General features: G+C 35.6%; 1 protein-coding gene across 2 annotated transcripts in view; it reads right to left on the reverse strand.

Moving 5' to 3' along the window:
- Positions 1-23,082, reverse strand: part of CstF64 (cleavage stimulation factor subunit 2 CstF64) — a 145,898-nt gene that overhangs the window by 5,427 nt on the left and 117,389 nt on the right. For both annotated transcript variants that reach the window (XM_090411843.1, XM_090411842.1), the window contains exons 9-11: positions 22,847-23,062; positions 8,753-9,222; positions 5,121-5,264 (exon numbers count right to left, since the gene is read on the reverse strand). In XM_090411843.1, coding sequence (XP_090267969.1) covers positions 5,121-5,264; positions 8,753-9,222; positions 22,847-23,062 — 830 coding nt within the window. The remainder of the gene's footprint in view (positions 1-5,120; positions 5,265-8,752; positions 9,223-22,846; positions 23,063-23,082) is intronic.

Raw genomic sequence — 23,082 nt, forward strand, 5'->3', positions numbered from 1 at the left:
CAAAGTAAGACAAAGCACAGGAGCAAGAGATCTGATAGACACCTGGAAAGCTGAGCAGAGAAAAATTGTCTTGAGATGAAGAAAGGAAGGTAGAAATATCCCTGACAGGACAAAAGGATAGTGCAATATTAAGATTTTAGAACTTCAGCAATACATTCAGAAATTCCTTTAATATATATGGGGACATAATCCAAGTGGTAACTTCAAGAGATCTAGAGACTGGTCATCTAAAGCTCTTATAAATGTTTTCTTGATAAAGGATTCATAAAAGCAGATCAGATAATAAGCAGAATAAAATAATAAAGCTTATTAATAAATAATAAGATAATAATATCAACAACTGATATTATTCCATGGTGCAATCCACGTGTATCTTCTTCTTTTTGGCTATTGAAATAGTTAGGTTATGCTTAGGTGGTGGCTTTTGCAGAATTCGATATCTTTCTCCTCTATCATTCTTTTGCAACAACAACAACATCCCAATTTCTCATCAAGATCGAAGTTCTTTGATCATTTTCAATTTTGAGATTACAGTAGGGAATAAAATTGATATATATATATTTTTTTTTTTTTAAATGATAATAGGTGCAAGATAAACAAGCAAAACTGATCTAGAGAAATATGATTATTTCATGCTGCTTCAGGCCTTTTCAACAATATTAAAAATAAATATAAAAAAGATGACAAAATATTCTCAATGCTATTCTAAAAGCTTAGAAATGAAGAAAAGAGTACTATAAAAGGAATCAAGATGATAAAATTCATATATAAAAACTGAAGATCAAGATACACATAGGAGAGGGAGTGTGAATAAGGTAGGGAAATTTGTGAGTGTTGCTAGAGAAGAGTTTGGAGCAAAATAATGCAAGAGTGTTGCCAAGGTATGACATCAAGGAACTGAGAAGAAGGGCAATGATTAAATAATATGATAGCTAGAATGTTCAGAAAGAGAGGATTTGATTTGTGGGATAAATTAGAGAAGAGCTGCTTGCTGCAGATAGATTGCATCTAGGTGAGCCTGACAATGTGAAGTTGGGTGGAATGTTGATGAGAGTGGTGTAAGTGTGTGTGTGGTCAGTTGAAAAATAGATGGTGAGACTTCAAATATAAAATACTAACTGGTGTGACATAAATGATGAAATAACGCAAGATAATGATAGGTATAGCCTTGATAGGAGAAACAAAGTCAAAGGACTCAAATAATGAGGTGAAGAACTATAGGAAGGAGGGATCAGGGGCAATCTACTGTGCTTTTACACCAATGCAGGAGTATTAGGAAAACGATGAAGAGTTTGTGACCTTGATAGAAATGATTAATGGAGGTTGATGCACTCAGGAATGGAATAGAAAGGATACAGCACTTTTTCAAAAAAGACACAAAAGATAAAAGAAGTGGGTTATTACTGATGATCCCAGAAGATTTTATCCTTTCCATGTGGAACTTAAGAGAAAGCAGTAGTAATAATTGCTTTGAGACCATCTGGTGTGAGGCTGAGATAGTATATGATTCTGATGTTTAGGCAGATGATCCTAGTGAGTCACATGAGGGTGATAACAGTATGTGACTATGGGAGTAGGAAATAACATGTGTGATTAAGGAGCAAAGGCATAGAAATGCTTTGGCACTGAGGCAGTTACCAAGGACATTAATGGCAGGATATTTTACCAATTATTGAAACTGTCACACAATAAAAGTCGTTTAGCTATGAATTTGATAACATCAATGCCATCAAGAATACATATCATCATCATCAAATTCCTGATATATATACCCTCAAGGGGTGTACAGGATATGATAGTACAACATGAAAAATTTACACCATTGCTAACTTCCTATCTACAATTTTCCTCCAAATCAGTCCGTTACCTATAAAGATGCCAATTATTATCAGTTCTTATATTTCTGTCTTCTAAAGCACTTTTTACTGTATCAATCCACCTATATCGTGGTCTTCCTCTAGGTCTTTTTCCTGCCAACTTGGCAGAAAACACTTGTTTCGCTAATTTTTCCTCTCCCATTCAGCTTAAGTGACCATACCACCCAAGATTAGCTCTGCTAATACATTGCTGGATGCTGACAATGTCAAGTTCTTTCATAATATCCTTGTTTTTAATATGATATTGCCATTGATGCCATCTGTTCATGCCCCTAATATTTTTCACGACTCTCATATCTGCAGTCTCTAGTCTTTGGTTAAGTGTTTTACTTCGAACCTAGCTCTCAGATCCATAAGTTAAAATTGGTTTGAACACTGTATTCAGTTTATATACAGCTAATTTAGTGGTTTTGTATCCATATAGATAATGAATAACAGAGGGGATAATGTACATCCTTGCTCTGACACCAGATTTAACATTAAACCACCTTCCTGTACTTGCTTCAATTCTAACTGCTAACTTACAACTCAAATAAAGACTAAGTATTGCTTGATATAATGCCCCATTAACACCATATAACTGTAGCATTTTGAATAGCTTCTCTCTTGGCACCTTGTCATATGCTTTTTCCAGATTGACAAAACTTAAATACAGATCTTTGTTATATTCCCATGATTTCTCAACTATCTATCATAAAGTGAAAATCTGATCCTGACTGCCTCTATTCGGCCTGAATACAGCTTGTTCTTCACCAAGCTTCTCTTCCACAATCCTTCTTAACCGTTTCTCAAGTATACTTGCATATATCTTACCAGGAACACTCAGTAGGGATATACCTCTGTAGTTCTCACATTCAGTTTTATTTCCCTTTTTATATATGGAGAGCTCTACTCCAATCATCAGGAATTCGTCCCTCTATCCAGGCCTTCAGAACTGTTATTACTAATATGCAGTGCAGCCACTGTAAGACTTTTATACCACCATACTTCAGCATTTCTGGTCAAATATCATCTACTCCTGCTGAATTTCCACATTTCAAGCCTTTGATGGCTTTTTCTACTTCGGGTATGGATATGTATTCCTGACTATATGCCTGTTGAGTGTTTTTTACCACTTTGTTATCATTGCTTGTTCCATTTAGCAATTTTTCGAAGTAATTACTCCATACTTCAAGGATATCTTTTTCTCCAGTTTTCACGTCACCTTTATCATCTCTAATTCCTTTTACAGCACTCTTTCCTCCATTTTTGAGCTTCTTCAACAACCTCAAAAATATCTTGCACCTTCTTGATATTTATTTTCTATGTTCTTGCCAAAGTCCTCCCATGACTTTTGTTTAGCCAGTTTTACACAGTGTTTAGCTTTCTTGCATTTGTTTCTGTATTCTCTAAGAGCACAAACTAATTATTTGCCAGGAACTTTTTATATCTTTTCTTCTTTTCCTTCACTGCCTCTTTAACTTCCTGTGTCCACCATGGAGTTCTAATTTTTCTATCCTTGCAGACCACCTGACCACATGCCCCTCTGGCTGAAACAATTGGTGTTTTCTTCAGGACTTGCCACTGAATCTCCAAAGTTTGGTTCATGTTCTCAAACTTTCATTTTTTCTTTAACAATATTTGTGTATTTTAGTCTACACTTCACATCTGAGAGCTGCTCAACTTTTATTCTCTTTAAAACTTTCTTACATGTTCTTCTTTTCAATATGAAATTCAATTTTATCCTACTCAAGATTAAATGGCGATCACTTCCAATTTCGAATCCTCTGTATACTCTGGTGTCCTGCACCAGGGAGAAAACATCACTGTCAACAATAACATAGTCAATGAGACTTTTCTTTTTCCTTGCCTCTTCTCTCCATGTGAATTTCTGCACATTTTTACGTTGGAACATGGAATTAGTAATAACCAGTCCATATCCTGAGCAGAAATCCAACAGGTATTTGCCATTATTATTAGCTTTGCTCTTTTCTCCAAATTTTCCCAAAATATTTTTGTATATCTGAATACATATTATTATTATTATGTGACACCTCCAGGGAGTCCAAAGACCCATCGATGGAGGGCATTTACAACTCTCTACTTCCACCATTCACAACCCATCAACAAAAAAAAATTGGAGAACCAGCAGAATAAATTATATGGGGTATAAATTTATACAAAATAATAAACTAGCAATATACATGATACTAAACTAAAACAGAATACTACACTAGCAGTGTTCAAACCAAATTTAATACATGGAACTGAGAGTTGGATTGGAAATAAAGTAGGTGATTAAAGACTGGAGACCATGGATATAAGAACCATAAGGAAAATATAAGAAGCGAATAGATGGCATCAATGGCAGAACCATATTAAAAATTAAAATATCATAATGGAACTTGATATTTTTTTTTTTAAGCATTCAAGAATGTGTATGCAGAACTAATTGAAGGCAGGATGGTCACTTAAATGGATGAGGAAAAACTAACAAATGAGGAGTTTGATGCCAGGATGGCAGGGGAAAGATCCAGAAAATGAGAAAGATCTAGGCGGATTGATGCAGTTACAAGTGCCTTAGAAGATGAAGTGTAATAATACGAAATAATCAAGTAGTAATGTCGTAGCATCCTATATATCCTCTTGAGGCTACAGATCGGGAATTTGATGATGAGTGAAGATGACCTGCAAGGTCATCTTCAGTTTGAGATCAAGCTTCAAATCAAAATACCCATGTATATACATTATTAATACATTCACACTGGGCTGTGTTGTGCCTTAGCACCAATACAACACAAAACACATCCCAGTGTGAATGTGTTAATAAACTTTTTTGTGCTTCCATGTTTCATAGTTTGTTTTCTATGGCACAAGAACCACTTAAAAGTAGAATTTGAAACAATAAGCCTTTTACATACAAAATAAAGACTATTCAATTCAGCACTAAGGCTGTTTTTTTTTTTTTTAATATACTTCAGCAAATGTCTACCCTCCTTCCTTTCCTACACCTTGTAGTGGTCGGTTGGATTAGCTTCATGGCAACTAGAGCCATGAGGAATCAACATGCTAAAATTGTCATGCGTACAATTGTTTATAGCATTGCGGGTGGGTGGGGGGGGGGGATTGTTCTTTTCCAGATCTTCGGTTATCACTGGAGAATGTTTTATATTCTGTGTTGTGTGTGTGTCTATACATGCACAAATGTATCCTGTAATATTTCCTATACTCAAAAGAAAAAGTTAAAATAATAAGACAACTTACTTTCTCTTGGTCATTAGGTGGTCCTCCTGTGGCTGCAGCTGTGGCTGCTTGGACAAGAGATGAGTTAGTCTGACGAGGAGACTGCCCTGGAGACTGCTGAGAAATCACTGGAGATCCTGTGGTAGGCACTCCTATTCTAGAGTTCTATAATAAATGAATACAATCCTTTTTACAATTATCACCTGACAGTAGCTAGAATCATTGTAATATTTTTTTCATGTGTGAACTTTACAATATGTAAATTTAAATGAAAATTAAAAGATAGTTGAAAAAAATATTTTTTTTTATTCTGTATAATTATTATAAATTAAATAACTGTTTGATTTTCTCTCATGCAGAGCAAACCGGAAAATTTCATCTGAAAAGCAGCATTTATGAATATCTGCAAGGAACCATTCAACAACATGCACTCGTATACCATGCCCTGTAATTAACACATTCTAAGCTACCCCAATTTTCAATCCACTAGCTATTTGTTTCAATAATCAATAATTTATCAGTTATTGATTAATGATGGGAAAAATACCATAAGGTACACTACTACTACTACTGCTTCAAAAAATCTTCAACCATCAAGCAACAGAAACTTTTACTCTGTATACTATATACAATCAGTGGCTCAAAAGTCCTGATAAAATTAATGTAAAACAACAATTAATAAATACACCGCTCTAAAATTAAACTTCAAGACTGATGCGCTTGTTTGCATGTTCAGTCATTTTGCTGATGCCATCTAGAAACACCTTTTTCAGAATGCTGTTCAGATCCCTTGTAAATGCACTGTGAATCTCATTTAGTGTTTGGAAATGATAACCTTTCAATAAAAATTTCAGTTTTGGAGAAGAAAAAAAAAAATCAGCTGGAGCAAGTCCAATGAATAGGATGGTAGTGAAGGACAGTGACTTTCCTGATTGTCAAAAATTGCTTCATTACTGCAGTATTGTCAAGGTGCATTGTTGTGAAGCAGGAACCAATCATTTGATTGGTAAAATGCTGACCTCACTCAATTGTCTGCTCCTCCAGCACGACAGTTATAACACATAAGCACCTTTGCTCACAAAATGCACATTAACTCAACAAATGCCAATCATGTGATAGTCAAAGGTTTGCTACAAATATTTCAAGTGTCAGCCAACAGATGGCATGTGCAATACTCTTGTGGTAATATCAGTCTCAAGACTTCTGAGCATACCTTGTATATAAGACATGAATGGTACTTACAACTCCACTACAAATATAGTTAATACTGTAGCTCCTCAAATCAGCAGCCTATATTCATTCCTATGGAATATCTACTAATGAAGTACACCATATGAAGACTAGAAGACTGAACATCTAGTCAGAAGCTGATTATGAAAATAACTAAAATATATATTTGAAAATTATGCAAGAGCCCCATAGCTTAATCAATAATAGCAATGTCATTTACAAAGACCCGGATTCATATTCTGTCCACAACCAGAGAACCTTTATAATGTTTTTTTTAACTAAAGATTAGTTTATCTTGTGCAGAGGTGGTAGAATTTTTTCCTTCTGTAAGACAAACACCTGAGAACACAGATGACCGAAAGACATATACCATGCATATAGATTAATTGGTTTATCATGGCATTAATTAAGTTCCTATGAATCCAAGTTGACCATAACCTGCTAACGAGCCCAATACATGAAAAGAAAGACTGGATGAAATTATATACAGGAAGTTCTTGATTTATTCTTCACATATGTTTTATAAAGTGAGAACATGGAAAATGGGAATTTATTTCCTAAAGATGTCATGCTAAAAATAGGGATTATGGTCTTAATAATGGAATTTGACCATAGTAATTTTAAATAAAGTTTAAATATGTACAATAGTACACACAATTGAAGTGCTTCAGTAATATTTTATACAAAGATCTTTAACAGTCACTTCGAGCTGCATGTTTGCTTATCTCATATTTTGTTTAGTGTTATTCCTCTTTGCTATTTCTTTTTATTTAACAAAACAGCAGTTTAATAGTTATTAAACTCTTAAAAGTATTAAACTATTAACAATAGTTTAAATAACATAAATAACATTTAAATAGTTAAAATATAGTTTAAATATGTACAATAGTGCACACAATTGAAGTGCTTCAGTAATATTTCATACAAAGATCTTTAACAGTCACTTCCAGCTGCATGTTTGCTTATGATCTCATATTTTGTTTCCAGTGTTATTCTTCTTTGCTATTTCTTTTTATTAACATCACTCTACATAGTATTACTTCATTTTGGCAAACTATACAGTATTAATAAGGGGAATAAATTTCAAATAAGACAAGACAGCAAAAATTAAGAACAGCACAACCAACTCAGCACAGCAAAAGTTTTATGTTATGTGAGTCAGTGAGATGCCCTCGTCCATATTTTATAGCTATGTGCTTGGCTTGAAATGCTGTGTGCTATGAATGTTTAGCATTTATTTATTGCAATTAAATTACATATTTTCAATTCTGTTGATACAAGAATTAGAAAAAAAAAGAACAAGCAAACCGAGCAACTCATGAAGTGAGAACTGCCTGTGTTTATATCCTGGATTATTTATGTTATACAAATATTCAAGAATATATGGATATTTTACATAAATATTCAAGAAAATCTGTTCATGTGCAACAAAATATAAACTCAAATATAATAAATGTAACAGAACTCTTATGAAGAGTCTAGGATAACAAACAAAACTGAATCTATACCTGATGCATTAACACATTCACATCACAATGTTTCACAAGTGTTGTGCATCTGGCAGTAGCTCATTAGACTTCGTAACATGTTCCTTCTGCTTTGAGCACACACACGTTAGCATATTTTTACACATTTAGCAAAATGTATGACATACTAATATCAAGTTTTTTCAGTATAATATTCATGTAAAACTTTTTTCATATTTGTGAACTGTGTTTATACCTCCAGTGTAGAAATTTAAAATACAAACAGTTAGGGAATTTCTCTTAATTATTGGTGAATTATGTGATGATAAAGCAAAAAATTCTTTTCCTTCTAACATAACATTTTCTCTAGAAAACACATGTAATGATTCATTATATGCTTGAAATCAGCCACATTCCACCTCATAGGTGAGCATCAAATGACACAATTTATATCATGCCTGGCATGAGCATGCGAAGATCTCAAATTTCCATAATCTTTCTCTCTCACTATAAGTACGATTTGTAACTTTTATATAGAAACTTGTAGAATTAAATTTATTTGCTTCTATGATAAAATCTCTTTAATAATGGATAAACAAGGTAGCATTTTATTCTCACAGAATCATAACCATGTAATTATTAAAAATTATATTTGAGCAAATTTCTGCTTCATTAAAGCATCCATTAATCTTTCAAGTGCTCAGTATTTTTCATATTGTGAAAAACATAGTATGCAACAGTAAAAATATTTTAATTTTATAACAAAAGAATAAAACTATTGATCTTAGTATAATATGAGACTTAACATGAGTTTAAATTATATAATTTCAAAAACAATAGCAAAGAAATGTAAAAAAGGTTAAGTCCCTACTGTTAGTTTGCAGGCTGAGCCTGCAGAAATGGGTGATTTGTAAATATTCATAACTGTATCAATTTTAAACATTTATGAGTATTTACCTGTTGTCTTGTTGGAACAGGTGGTGCAGGAGGTATAAGATGCTGACTAGTAGCAGTTGCAGCTGTAGCAGCATTTGCTGCAGCAGCAGCAGCGGCGGCGGCAGCTGCAGCAACACGTGGGTCTTCACTTCTTTGAGGTGCTACAGGAGGTCCACGACTGTCAAATGCTGCAGCCCTCTGATCATATCCACGGGGTCCCAGTCTAGGGTCAAATGGACCAGAACTTGGTGAGGGTCGATGAGGTTCAGTTGGTATTCCTCGACAACGTGGATCATATGGAATGCGAGTGTCTACCATTGCTTGAGAAGGTGGTATAGCTCTAAGATCTTGATCACCAAGTGGTGGCTGCCGCATATCTTTATCACCCATAGCAATTGGTGGTTGCCGCATATCACGATCTGCTATTGGTTGACGCATATCACGATCTCCAAGGCTACGAGGATCCATATAAAGTTCAAAATTTTCAAGACCTAAAAGATATTATTATTATATTTTAGATTATTATACGTTACATAAAAGAACTTGGAAATTTTTGTTCTTTACAAAACATAGTCTCAAAAGAAATAACAATATTCCTGGGCTGGTTTGGCTAGTGTATAGTGCCACCACTCTCCAATCAACAGGTTGTGAGGCAAATTCTACTCCTAGTATAAGTGTCTGTGAATACCTTTAAATAGGAGATGAATTTCATCACGAGGTAGAATATGTGCCTTCCATCGGTACACAATAAATAACGGAAAAAACTCACGTAGAAAGATTATTTATTAGTATTATTGTGTACCGATATGTCTACTCACGGTTTACCTCTTTTAAAACTTATGTGCTTTCCATATTCTTGGGATTTTTAGAGCATTTTTAGATGGTCTAAAAACTAATAGTTTTTAATAATAATTTTTATAGTTTTTATACTAGTTTTTAGATGGTCTAAAAATCCCAAGAATATGGAAAGCACATATTCTACCCACATAACCTTTCTCCCTAAGAGTTAATTATAAATAGGACTATAGGTAATCCATGATCTTAAATCTAATATAACAATTTTCATGTTAAATTAGGACATCATTTTGCTGTAATAAAACTATCTATAGGAAAAAATTTTTCCCTGATGCTGTCTGTCTTAAACAGAACATAGCTTTGATGTAGTAATTTTATTTCATTTATTTTAATTCAATTTAATCTAATTTTTCACTAGCTGTCAGGCCAGTAGAATAACCACTGATTAAATCATTGTCTCTTTAGCATACTGTGTGAAATGTAATATAGCTTGTCTCTGCATATATATATATATATATATATATATATGTATGTATATATATATATGTGTGTGTGTGTGTGTGTGTGTGTGTGTGTACTCCAGATGATGACCTTAATATGAAGGTCAAAACAACATGAAATGAAAACTATTATTTCTAATATGGTTGTAGAGTCCATAATTTGTCTAAAATGAATGCTGATCACTGTAACACTAAAGGAAAGGATTTCTCTGACATGTTTTGCTGTATATATGGCAAACAGCATTTTCAAGAAGTTATTAATATAAGTAAAAAAAAAAAAAAAAATTAAATGTTTTTTTTTTCTGACAGTCATTTCATTATTATTTATATAAATTTAAAAAGACTGGAATGACAATTTAATCATGTGTATCATTAGGTATATTATGTGCAGTCTCTACATTGTTGTGTAAACTCTGCATGTGATTGCTAGCATGGGAGAGGTCTTGAATGTTACACGTATTAATTAATGATTTCCAAGTGTAGCAGTGAAGGATCGGTCCTTGGTTTCTATTTAGTGTGCCTTTTGAATGAATGACTGTGATAAACTCCTTCAATCACCAATTTATACATGAAAAATTTTGAGGAAGTAGCTATTAGCACAGTTAACCTTCAAACTATGAGTATGGTGGAAATATGTTAAGGACATTTTTACTGTTTGGAAACATACCCACAAAGGCCTTAAAGATTTTGTAATTTCCTGAATAATCACCATCTGAAAACAAATTCACATTAGAAGCAGAAAAGGGTGGAAAATTACCATTTCTAGACATCCTTATCAACAAAAGCATTGCTGGAGGATTATCATTAGAAATTTGCAGGAAAGAAACTCACACAGGCAGGAAGCACCTAGAGGCAAGCTCGTTCCATCACTCTCAACAAAAATTAGGTATAATTGAAATCTTAAAAAATAGAGCTTTAAATACATTCAAAAATGAAAAAATTAAAAGAAAAGAATTCAAATCCTATTTATTCTGTTCCTCCAAAATGGCTACTCAGAAAAGGTACTAAAGAAACTTTTAGTTTCTAATGAACCATCTTGTGATAACCCAGAAATTAATTACAAAAGCATAATATCCTCGCTTTACGTTAGCAACACATCGAGAAAAAAGCCTGAAGTTAAAATTTGTCAACATCAGAACAACCTCCAAACGAGTTGACACCATACAGTTTCCTACATTCCCCCTAAAGACAAAGTTATTTATAAACATCCTGGGTGTACACGGTTTTTTTTTTTTTGTGGAAAGGTGTATGCAGGTCAAACTGGGAGAAATTTTGAAATCCATAAAAAAAAAGAACATGTAAATGATGTTGAAACCAAAAAGGAAGAAAAATGCAGACTCACAATGAAAACATTCTCAAAGAAAGTCACACAGTAAATTCGCAAGCATCCTTCATGCCTTACTTAAGAGAATTACTTCGACAGATTGTTCAAGGAGTCTTCCGAGATCATTCACTCAAAAGCTCAAGAATGCTCAATTATACCTAGAAGAGGACAATTTGCTTAATAGATAACCTCTCTCCTGCCAATCCCTTTCTCAAAGATCCTCTGCTTCTGCATTATGCAATCTGGAAAAAAACCATGTAAATGATGTGGAAAACAAAGGGGGGGAGAATCAGACTCACAGTACACATTCTCAAAGAACACCACATGGTAAATCGGCAAGCATCCTCCATGTTTTACTTCGGAGAGAATCGTTTCAACAGATTGTTCAAGGAGTCTTTAGATATCATTCACTCAAAAGACACACTAAACAAAAATCAAGGGTCGAGGGGTGCTTAAGGGTCGAAGCTGTATAACTGAGAGGAGACCTCCACATAGCCTTTAAAGGAATGCAGAGAACCGACCAGGGCTTCTGACCTAATGTCCAATCCTCACCTTCTCGTGGTGCACCCTGTTGGGTATCTACTTGGATACTGAACGAATGAGGATGGGCTGGCAATTTGGGATTTAGCCGACCAAATTGTATTCTTATTGGTTAAACCAAAATAATAAAAAAAAATGATGGTACAACATGACAAAATTTCATGCCAGCTGGGGAGTCGCCCGGTTAAACAAGGCCCCGATGTTTTCGCCAGGGAACCAGGGCGAACAGCGAAAAGTCAGCTACTGGAACAAATCTGAAAACAAACCCCAACTCAACATCACCAGAGTTAAAGATCGGTACTATCAATGTAAGAAGCCTGAATGGCAAAGAAACGGAGCTAGCTGAGGAATTAGATAAGTACCAGATCGACATAATAGGAGTGACTGAAACAAAAAAAGATCAAAACTGGTGAGATCTTTCTGAGCAATAAATACAAAATGGTATATTCAGGCAATGACAATCAAGGAAAAGAAGGAGTAGCCATAGTATTCAACACAAAGTACGAGGCTAATCTTCTTGAATAGCAGGCAGTCTCAAGTAGAGTAATGTGGGCAAATATGAGAATGGGGAACTGGACAATGACTTATTTGTGCCTATGGTCCCACAGAAGGTTCTACTAAGGTAGAAGTGGAGGAATTTTTTCATGCGTTAGAAAAAGCAACTGACACAACGAAAAATGAAAAGTTGGTCCTTGTTGGGGATCTAAATAGCAGAGTAGGAAATGATTGTGAGACATACAAAAATATTTTGGGAAAATTTGGAGAAAAGAGCAAAGCTAATAATAATGGCAAATATCTGTTGGATTTCTGCTCAGGACATGGACTGGTTATTACTAACACCATGTTAAAACATAAAAATGTGCACAAATTCACATGGAGAGAAGAGGCTAGGAATAAGAAAAGTCTCATTGACTATGTTATTGTTGATAGTGATGTTTTCTCCATGGTGCAGAACACCAGAGTGTACAGAGGATTTGAAATTGGAAGTGATCACTATTTAGTCTTGAGCAGGATAAAATTGAATTTCATATTGAAAACAATAACATGTAAGAAAGTTTTAAAGTGAATAAAAGTTGAGCAGCTCTCAGATGTGAACTGTAGACTAAAATACACAAAGATTATTGAAGAAAAAATGAAAGAGTTTGAGAACAGGAACCAAACCTTGGAGATTCAGTGGCAAGCCTTCAAGAAAACACTGATTGATTCAGCCAGAGAGGCATGTGGTGAGGTTGTCTGCAAGGATAGAAAAATCAGAACTCCCTGGTGGACACAGGAAGTTAAAGAGGCAGTGAAGGAAAAGAAGAAAACATACCAAAAGTTCCTCTCAAATAAGTCAGCTTGTGCTCTTAGAGAATATAGAGACAAATGCAAGAATGCTAAACACTGCATAAAACTAGCTAAACAAAAGTCATGGGAGGACTTTGGCAAGAATATAGAAAATAAATATCAAGAAGGTGGCAAAGTATTCTGGAGGTTGTTGAAGAAGCTTAAGAATGGAGGAAAGAGTGCTGTAAAAGGAGTTAGAGATGATAAAGGTGACAAGAAAACTGGAGAAAAAGATATCCTTGAAGTATGGAGTAATTACTTTGAAAAACTGCTAAATGAAGCAAGCAGTGATGACAGCACAATGGTAAAAAACACTGACCAGGCATGCAGGCAGGAATACATATCCATACTTGAAGTAGAAAAAGCCATCAAAGGCTTGAAATGTGGAAAGGCAGCAGGAATAGATGATATTCGACCAGAAATGCTGAAGTATGGTGGTATAAGAGTCTTACAGTGGCTGCACTGCATAGTTCAGAAAGCCTGGACAGAGGGACGAATTCCCGATGATTGGAGTAGAGCTCTCATAGTACCCATATATAAAAAGGGAAATAAAACTGAATGTGAGAATAAACAGAGGTATTTCCCTACTGAGTGTTCCTGGCAAAATCTATGCAAGTATACTTGAGAAACAGTTGAGAAGAATTGTGGAAGAAAAGCTTGGTGAAGAACAAGCTGGATTCAGGCCAAACAGAGGCTGTCAGGATCAGATCTTCACTTTACGACAAATAGTCGAGAAAGCATGGGAATATAACAAAGATCTGTATTTAAGTTTTGTCGATTTGGAAAAGGCATATGATAAGGTGGCAAGAGAGAAACTATTCAATACGCTGCAGTTATATGGTGTCAATGGGGCATTATATCAAGCAATACTTAGTGTTTATTTGAGTTGTAAGTCAGCAGTTAGAATTGAAGGAAGTACAGGAAGATGGTTTAATGTCAAATCTGGTGTGAGACAAGGATGTACATTATCCCCTCTGTTATTCATTATCTATATGGATCACATTATGAAGGAAAGTGGTATTAAACATGATATCAAAATTGGAGATGTTAATGTCAGCTCTTTGCTTTATGCGGATGATGTTATACTTCTAAATAAATCCGCTACAAGTCTGCAAGATTCTCTGACTATATTTAATAACTGCTGTAATAGATATGGTATGAAGGTCAGCAATAAAAAGACAAACTCAATGAAAATAGGCAGAATCATTGAAAATGTCAACTGTGTTGTGAATGGAGAACCTGTGGAACAAGTAAAACATTTCAGCTACTTAGGCACGATTTTCAATGAAGATAGGAAATTAAATATAGAAATAGACAACAGAATCAACAAAGCTAGTATGGTAGGAAGTCAATTGAATAAATTCATATGGAATAAGAGAGAAATTAGTCGGAACACTAAATTAGCTGTATACAAGACAGTGTTCAAACCAGTTTTAACTTATGGATTTGAGTGCTGGGTCAGAAGTAAAACACTTGACCAAAGACTAGAGACTGCAGATATGAGAGTCCTGAGAAAGATTAGAGGCGTGAACATTTGGCATCAATGGCAATATCATATTAAAAACGAGGATATTAGGAAAGAACTTGACATTGTCAGTATCCAGGAAGGCATTAGCAGAGCGAATCTCAGGTGGTATGGTCACTTAAATAGAATGGGAGAGAAAAGATTAGCAAAACAAGTGTTCTCTGCCAGGTTGGCAGGAAAATGACCCAGAGGAAGACCAAGATATAGGTGGATTGATACGGTACAAAGTGCCTTAGACGATAGAAATATAAGATCTGATAATGTTGGAGTCTTGACAAGTAACAGACTGATTTGGAGGAAAATTGTAGATAGGAAGTTAGTAATGATATAATTTTTTCATGTAGTACTAATATATCCTGTACACCCCTTGTGGGTACATGGCGGGAATTTGATGATGATGATGAACAAAAATCAAGGACTGATCCTCCACAACATTTGGAAATCATTAATTAATATGTGCAACATTCAAGATCTCTCTTATGCCAGCAATCACAGAGTTTACACAACAATGTAAAGACTGAATATAACATCCCTAATGAATACGCATGATTAAACTATCATTCCGGTCTTTTTTATTTATATAAATAACAACTGTTTGGAAGTGTTTAATTATTTGTTTTTTTTTATTTATGTTAAATAACTTCCTGAGGATGCTGTCACACATGCAGACAGTGAAACATGTCAGAAAAATACATCTAGTGTTAATAAAAAATATCTATGAGTTAAAATCTGGTTATTTATTAAGGTAATGTAAATCTAATGAAATCTGCCTAAAATTGCTATTATTTTGTTTAAACCACTACATCTGCAGGCGTAGACTTCTGTGGCTAATTGGTTCTAAAGACATATTTCGGTGATTACACCACATTTTTTATTATTCAGCTATACAACATACTGAAATAATAGTTCCCGACAAGTTTCGTAAATCGTAGGATTTACATCTTCAGGGGTAAATAGTATAACCTTAAAGTTTAAACAAGAAAAATTAATAAATACAAATCATAACCATCTGGCTATTCATAAACTCAAATAACAGAATGCAGATATAAAACGTTATTGACGTTGAACAATACTGGATGATGTCACATGTTCTTGTTCATCCAGACCGAGATCAGATTGAGGTAGATTTTTTATTAGAGCTGACCACACTTGATGGAGAATTAAACCTTGTTTTTTATGTGGGTTGGGTTTTTCAGCATATTAGCAGCTTCTTTAAATTTTCTTATGTAGCAATTGTTTTATGTATGACATCGTCGTTTTATGCCAGAGTACATCATGTCCAGTGGAAATGCTATGGAAAGCATGACCCGTTTTTTGTTCTCTATTGTATGTACATCTTTTTGGTGTTCAGCCATGCGTATTTCTCCAGATCTTCCTGTCTGTCCTACGTAGCAAATCTTGCAAGAGCAATGGATTTTGTAGACTCCTGGTTTTTTAAGAGGATGATTTTTTTAAGATTCCAGTAGCTGACTTTTCGCTGTTCGCCCTGGTTCCCTGGCGAAAACAATGGGGGCCTTGTTTAACCGGGCGACGCCCCAGCCGGCATGACATTTTGTCACGTTGTACCATAATTTTTTATTTTGGTTTAACCAATAAGAATACAATTTGGTCGGCTAAATCCCAAATTGCCAGCCCATCCTCGTTTGTTCAGTATGAAAGTAGATAGCCAACAGGGTGCGCCACGAGAAGGTGAGGATTGGACATTAGGTCAGAAGCCCTGGTCGGTTCTCCGCATTCCTTTAAAAGCTATGTGGAGGTCTCCTCTCAGTTATACAGCTTTGATCCTTAAGCACCCCATCAAATTGGCCCCCACTATTTGCCAGCTTTCAATTAATCTTGTAAGCACACAAACAATTATTCAACATCCATATACAGTTCAGATCCAAACTTACTGAATCAACTTCACAATCTCTGGTCTTTGAAACAGCCTTTCCCATTAAGTTTTCCACAATGAATACAATCCCCAGCTCTTCAAGAACAGGTTCCTTCTTTCTCCCTGACTACAGGCCCATACATAGCACTACTGTGTTATAGGTTTCGTGACCTCTAGCATGTGGGAATGATATATGGTATATAAGCTCCGTACACCCAGAACATATTCAGTTCTTATGTCACTTATTTCAACCTTGATTCTTTTACACAGTGACCTTCTTCAATAACTCCCACAGCATGTTGGCACCTTCATAATACTCATATTCTATATTCTTATCAGTTTTTCCATGACTTTTATTTAGCTACTTTTTTATTGTTTGGCTCATACAGGTTAACTTCATAACCATTTTCTCTGTATTCTCTTAAGGATACACATGCTAACATACTTCAGATACTTTCAATATGATTTTTTTTTCATTCAAGATATCTTATAGTACTTAAATGATTCAAGCTTCAAGATCTTCCATAGCCAATGTCTAGAACATTGATCTTTTTACAATTCTGAAGAGTGGTAAAGATAATTTAATGAATTTCAATGCTATCAAAATATAGCCTGTCATATTATCTAGTAGCAAGAGTCTACTTCGCTCCCTCTTACTTCTGATGATGTTCCAATTTCCATTCAAAATAGATTTCCCCTTTTTGAGCTGACCTTTCAAATCCAGCTTATTCTGCATGAACTATCTCCAAAAACGATTTTTTTTTTTTAATCAAAACACCACTCCCCTAACACTTTATAAATCCAAAATCTGACTGTCCTCAGAATATTGTTCTCATGTTTAGGTTGGTACACTCAAAACTTCCCAAGAATTCTTTTTTATACACAGAAGAGGATAATCTACCTAACAGATGACTCTCTCTTCTCTCACAGACTCCCTGCAGTCATTTCCTCACAGGTGTTCTATTTTGGCATTATGCCTTTTTTATAGGTATTTTCATGAGTGTTGCATCACTGAACTGGTCGACATAAATATGCAATCCAACTCCAAACATACTGAAACTCTCATTTTCATCCTCCTCTGTTCTTTGGAATAAAATTCCCCATAGTTTTCCCCAATGAATACACCCCACCACTCAGATTTTCAAGAAACTTGTTAATAGATTCCTTCTTTCTCCTTAACCACTTACCCACACATGGCAGTGTTGCATTAGGGGGTCTTCCCATGTGTAGTCAGTATATAGAAAAAATAATTTAATATTATCAATAACATTTTTGAATGCATGAATGATGAATAATACAATGATGGCTCAAATACTGGGAATTTTTCAGCAGGTATTAGCCAGTTAAAGATTAAATTAAAAAAATAAAAATAAAAGTATTATGGTTACAACTTATAAAATTGTGAATTTCATCCTCTGATGGTATTCTCTTTCATTAAGTTCCATTTTGAAAATGCAACTTAATGAAAGAGAAGCAGATGTAATATTCCACGCAGATATAAGGTGGTTAAGCTGATATAAGTGTCTTCAGAGATTTCATGATTTTCTGAATGAGATTAATAATTTTACTTAAACAAAAAAGAAAAACAATTATCAGCCATTATAAGATAGTAACTAGTTGTTAGATCAGACATTTCTGACAGATTTTACAATCAAACTGGGTATTCTTAATTCAGAATAACAAGGAAAAAATAAGACTTTTAGTGACATGATTGTCTATGCTTCTGCATATAAATATCAATTTTTGGTGATGGCTGACAATATGTATTTGCATATTTCACATTAAAAAGTAAAAATTATATTTCTGAAATTAATGACGTTCTGGACAATTTTGATTTAGTGATTTAGAAAAAAATTAATAAATTTTAATAACATCATTCAATATATTTCTTACCCACTTTAAACTGATTTGGATCCAAAACATATTGCAGAAATAATAATTTTAATTTTTCACAGGAAAAAAAAAACTATTACAGGTAACCCTCGTATAACATGGTCGACAAATTATAGTAACCCTTGTTCAACGCGGTATTGGTATTTATACAATGCGGTTTTGATAAAAATACAATGTCTACACATTGTAATAACCCTTTATCTTTTCATATATTTTTTCACCATGCAACTTAAAAATCAAATTTTATCTTCATTAAATTTGTGTCTGCCCGTATCGTGCATGTAGTTATAAGTAGCGAATTTATATTAGGGGAAATACCCTTCAGCATGCATATGCGTCAATTGTTGACCATATAAAGTGTTTATTGTTTAAAATTGCAACCCAGCCACTGGGGAGGACAAATTAGTCTTCTCAGTGCCGGTCCCAAGCCCGGATAAATGGGGGGCGTCAGGAAGGGCATCTGGCCATAAAAAAACCATGCCAAAACCCAGGATGAAATGTTAGATAACAGAGAAAGGATCACAGCTAGGGTGTCCCCCGTAAGCGACGCGCAGCTCTGTCGTCCGAGGACTGTGAGAAGTGGGCTAGGGCTACTGAACCAAGGATGGGTTCAGCTAAAGAAGCGAGTCCAACAGAAAGAGAGTGTGTGTAAAGTAAGAATCGGTTGCTGAATGTGGGTACGATGAATGGGAAGAGTAGGGAGATAGTGGACATGATGAGAAGAAGGAAGCTGAAGATCTTGTGCATGCAGGAGACAAGGTGGAAAGGCAATAAAGCAAAGGAGCTGGCGGAGGGATATAAACTGTTTTATAGCGGTGTGGATGAGAAGGGAAGAAACGGAGTTGGAATTATCATCGATAAGGAGCTAAAGAGTGGAGTCTACGAGGTGTGCCGGAAGAATGATTGGATTATGAGCGTTAAGCTTGAGATGGGAAGAAGTGTGGCTATGCCCCGCAAGTAGGTTGTGATGATGAGGAGAAAGAGACATGCTGGAGAGAACTTGACCAAGCAGTAATGGGAATCCCTGATGGTGAGAGAGTGATCGTCAGAGCAGATCTGAACGGGCATGTAGGAAGGCGACGAAGTGGTGAAGAAAGGGTACATGGAGGTTGGAGTAGTGGTGAAGAAAGGGTACATGGAGGTTGGAGTAGTGGTGAAAGAAATGAAGAAGGTAAAAAAATCATAGAATATGCTGTGGCCTTCGATCTGGCTATAGCTAACACGTGGTTCAAGAAGAGAGTTGGGCATCTGATAACCTATAAGAGTGGGGATAGAATGAGTCAGATTGACTATATTATGTGCCGTAGGAAACATCTGAAGGAGGTGAAAAACTGTAAAGTGATTAATGGAGAAAGTGTAGCAGCACAGCACAGGTTGGTTGTGGTAGACTGTGATATAAAAGGGGAAAAGAAGAATAGACGGAAGTGGTGGGTACAGAGGAAAATAAAGTGGTGGAAATTGGAAGAGGAAGGACCAAGGAATAAGTTTAAAGAAGAGGTATTGAAAGAAATGAAGTTACTAGAGGATGTGGAAGAATGGTGGGACGTTAATAGTCGGAATATTAGAAAAACTGGAGAAGAGGTGCTTAGTATAACATCAGGAAAGGGACCACCTGAGGATAAGGAGGCATGGTGGTGGAATGAGGAGGTGCAGTTGGAGATCAAGGAAAAGAAAGAGGCAAAGAAAAAATGGGACATGACTGGAACTAGAGCTAACAAGGAGGCATATAGATTAGCAAAGAAAAATGCAAAGAGAGCTGTGGCAAGGGCGAAAGCGAGGGCAGTTGATGAGGTTTATGAAGAACTGGAGAGAAACGGTGGTGAAGCTCGGTTGTTGAGAATAGTGAAAGCCAGAGATAAGGCCTTGAAAGACATAACATCAGTCAAGCAGATAAAGGATGCCTCAGGAGTAGTATTACAAGACGAGGACAAAATCAGAGGAAGAAGGAAAGAATATTTCCGAAAGCTAATAAATGAGGAGAATCCAAGAGAGAGGTGCGAGGATGGAGAGGTAAATGAGAGACCGGTGCAAGACATAAGTAGAGAGGAAGTGGTTTGGGTACTGAGAAAAATGAAGAATGGAAAGGCTGTGGGAGCAGACCAGATATCTGGGGAAGTATGGAAAAGTTTGGGCAGTGAGGGCATGGATATGTTATGGGATCTGATGTGTAAAATAGCCCAACAGGAAAAGATACCAGAGGAATGGAGGAAAAGTATTCTCGTCCCAATCTACAAAGAAAGAGGAGATGTTCAAGACTGTGGCAACTATAGAGGAATCAAGCTGATGTCACACACATTAAAAATATGGGAAAGAATAATTGAAGCAAGGTTACGGCAGGAAACGAAAATTGGTGAGGAGCAGTTTGGATTTATGCCAGGAAGAGGGACAACGGATGCAATATTTGCGCTAAGGCGATTGATGGAGAAATATAGAGAGATGCAAGTGGATGTGCACATGGTGTTTATAGATCTGGAAAAGGCATACGACAGAGTGGCCAGGCAGGAGGTATGGAGGTGTATGAGGAAGAAGGAGGTGTCGGAGAAGTATGTGAGGTTGGTGAAGGAGATGTATGATGGAACAGAAACTCAGGTCAGGTCTAGTGTCGGCATGACAGAAGGGTTCCCTATTGTCGTAGGGCTACACCAAGGGTCAGCTCTGAGCCCCTACCTCTTTGACCTGGTCATGGATGTACTAGTGGAGGATGTCAAGAAGGAGGCACCATGGAGCATGCTGTTTGCCAATGACATTGTTCTATGCGAATCATCCCGAGAGAAGCTTGAAAATACCCTGGAAGAGTGGAGAAAGGCATTGGAGGAGAGCGGCATGAGAATTAACCGGGTGAAGACTGAATTTATGTCAACGGGGAGTGACGAGGATATCGTCATACGACTCCAGGGTGAAAGGCTAATTTCAGGGAAGAAATTCAAGTACCTTGAGTCGGTTGTCGAGAGGAATGGTGACCTGGATGAGGAAATACAGCACCGAATAACATGTGGTTGGATGAATTGGAGGAAGATGAGCGGGGTCCTGTGTTATTCCCAAAAATAAAACTCTTCCTTGCTAGTCAGTATTTTTCTTCGAATCAAGAGGTGATTGCAGCTGTAGAGAGGTATTTTGCAGATCTTACTGAGAACCACTACAGGGACGGGTTAATGATGCTGGAGCATCGCTGGAATAAATGTATTAGTCTTAAGGAAGATTATGTTGAAAAATAATAATTTTGAAATTATAAATTCGTTTTTTCATTGTTAGGCTGAGAACTTTTCAGACCACCCTCGTATAAGAGTTCCAAGAAAAATTAGGGGAATGAACAGATGGCATCAATGGCAGAATCACATTAAAAAGTAAAGATATTAGGAAGTAGCTTGACATTGCTAGCATTCAAGAAGATTTATCAGAGCTAATCTAAGGTGATAGAGTCACTTAAACAGAATGGGAGAGGAAAGGTTAGCAAAACAGGTTTGACGCCAAGATTGCAGGGAAACGACTGAGAGGAAGACCAGATCTCAGCAGATTGATTCTGTCAGATGTGCCTTAAAGACCAAATTATCACATATGACAATACTGAAGTGCTGACATGTAACAGACTAATTTGGACTGTTAATACGAGAGTAGTAGTATTAGTGTAAACTTAATCAACGATACTGTCATAGTAGCCTGTATAACTCTTGAGAGTACATATCAGGAAAACTGTTAATAATGAAGTTTTAAAAGAGTTTTTCACAAATTTTTCAAGTTAGTGATTTAGGTAATTAAAGCTATCTGGGATTTTACCTTTAAACATAAATAAAATTTTTTCCATAGGCAGCTTATATCAGGAACAAATGTAAATTCTTGGTAATGGTTCACATTAAACCCTCTTCAAACCCTCTCTGAAAATCCAACTGATTATAAAATTAATCTGGTAGCTAAGATTGAAATTATATAAAAAAGTAAAATAATATGTAAAAACTTAGAATTATTCCTTTTAAAGATGTTAATTTTTACTTAAGTTTTTTTTTTTTTTTTTTTTGTAATAAATATTTCAAAGTGTAAAGACAATCTGTAAAAAGAATGTACTGATTTTTTACACATTTATAAGATGGAAATAATTCATACAAATAAAAATGGGGTATCCATATTTATAAAATTAATTTCCATATAATTACATAATCAATATGATCATATAATCACTGAATTAAGTTGTAACGGAATTAAAATGCAGTTAAATACTGATGACAGGAAAAATTATTATCTGAGGTATGACTATTTCCTCCCCCTACCCCAAGTATCCAACAGATAATTAGCTTCCTACTATACATGCCATTCAGTAAATTCAATGTGTAACGAAAATTTGTACCTCTTTCAACAAATTGTGGTGGTGGTGGCGGAGGTGGTGGTGGAGGTGGAGGAGGTGGACCAGGAACAGGAGGCCTAGGTAGTTCTCCCATTAGTGGAGGCCGATCACCTAAAAGTGATGGCCGAGGTGCAGTGGGTCTCGAGGAAACAGTAACTGGAGATGCTAGCTGTGGCTGTGATACAAGTGTTGGAGGTAAAGGAGGACCATGAAGAGTACCTTTAAAATAAAAATCAATA

Source organism: Typopeltis vanoorti, chromosome 22, assembly GCF_054136105.1.
Source record: "Typopeltis vanoorti isolate ZY-2024b chromosome 22, IOZ_Tvanoo_1.0, whole genome shotgun sequence".
Lineage (NCBI taxonomy): Eukaryota > Metazoa > Arthropoda > Arachnida > Uropygi > Thelyphonidae > Typopeltis > Typopeltis vanoorti.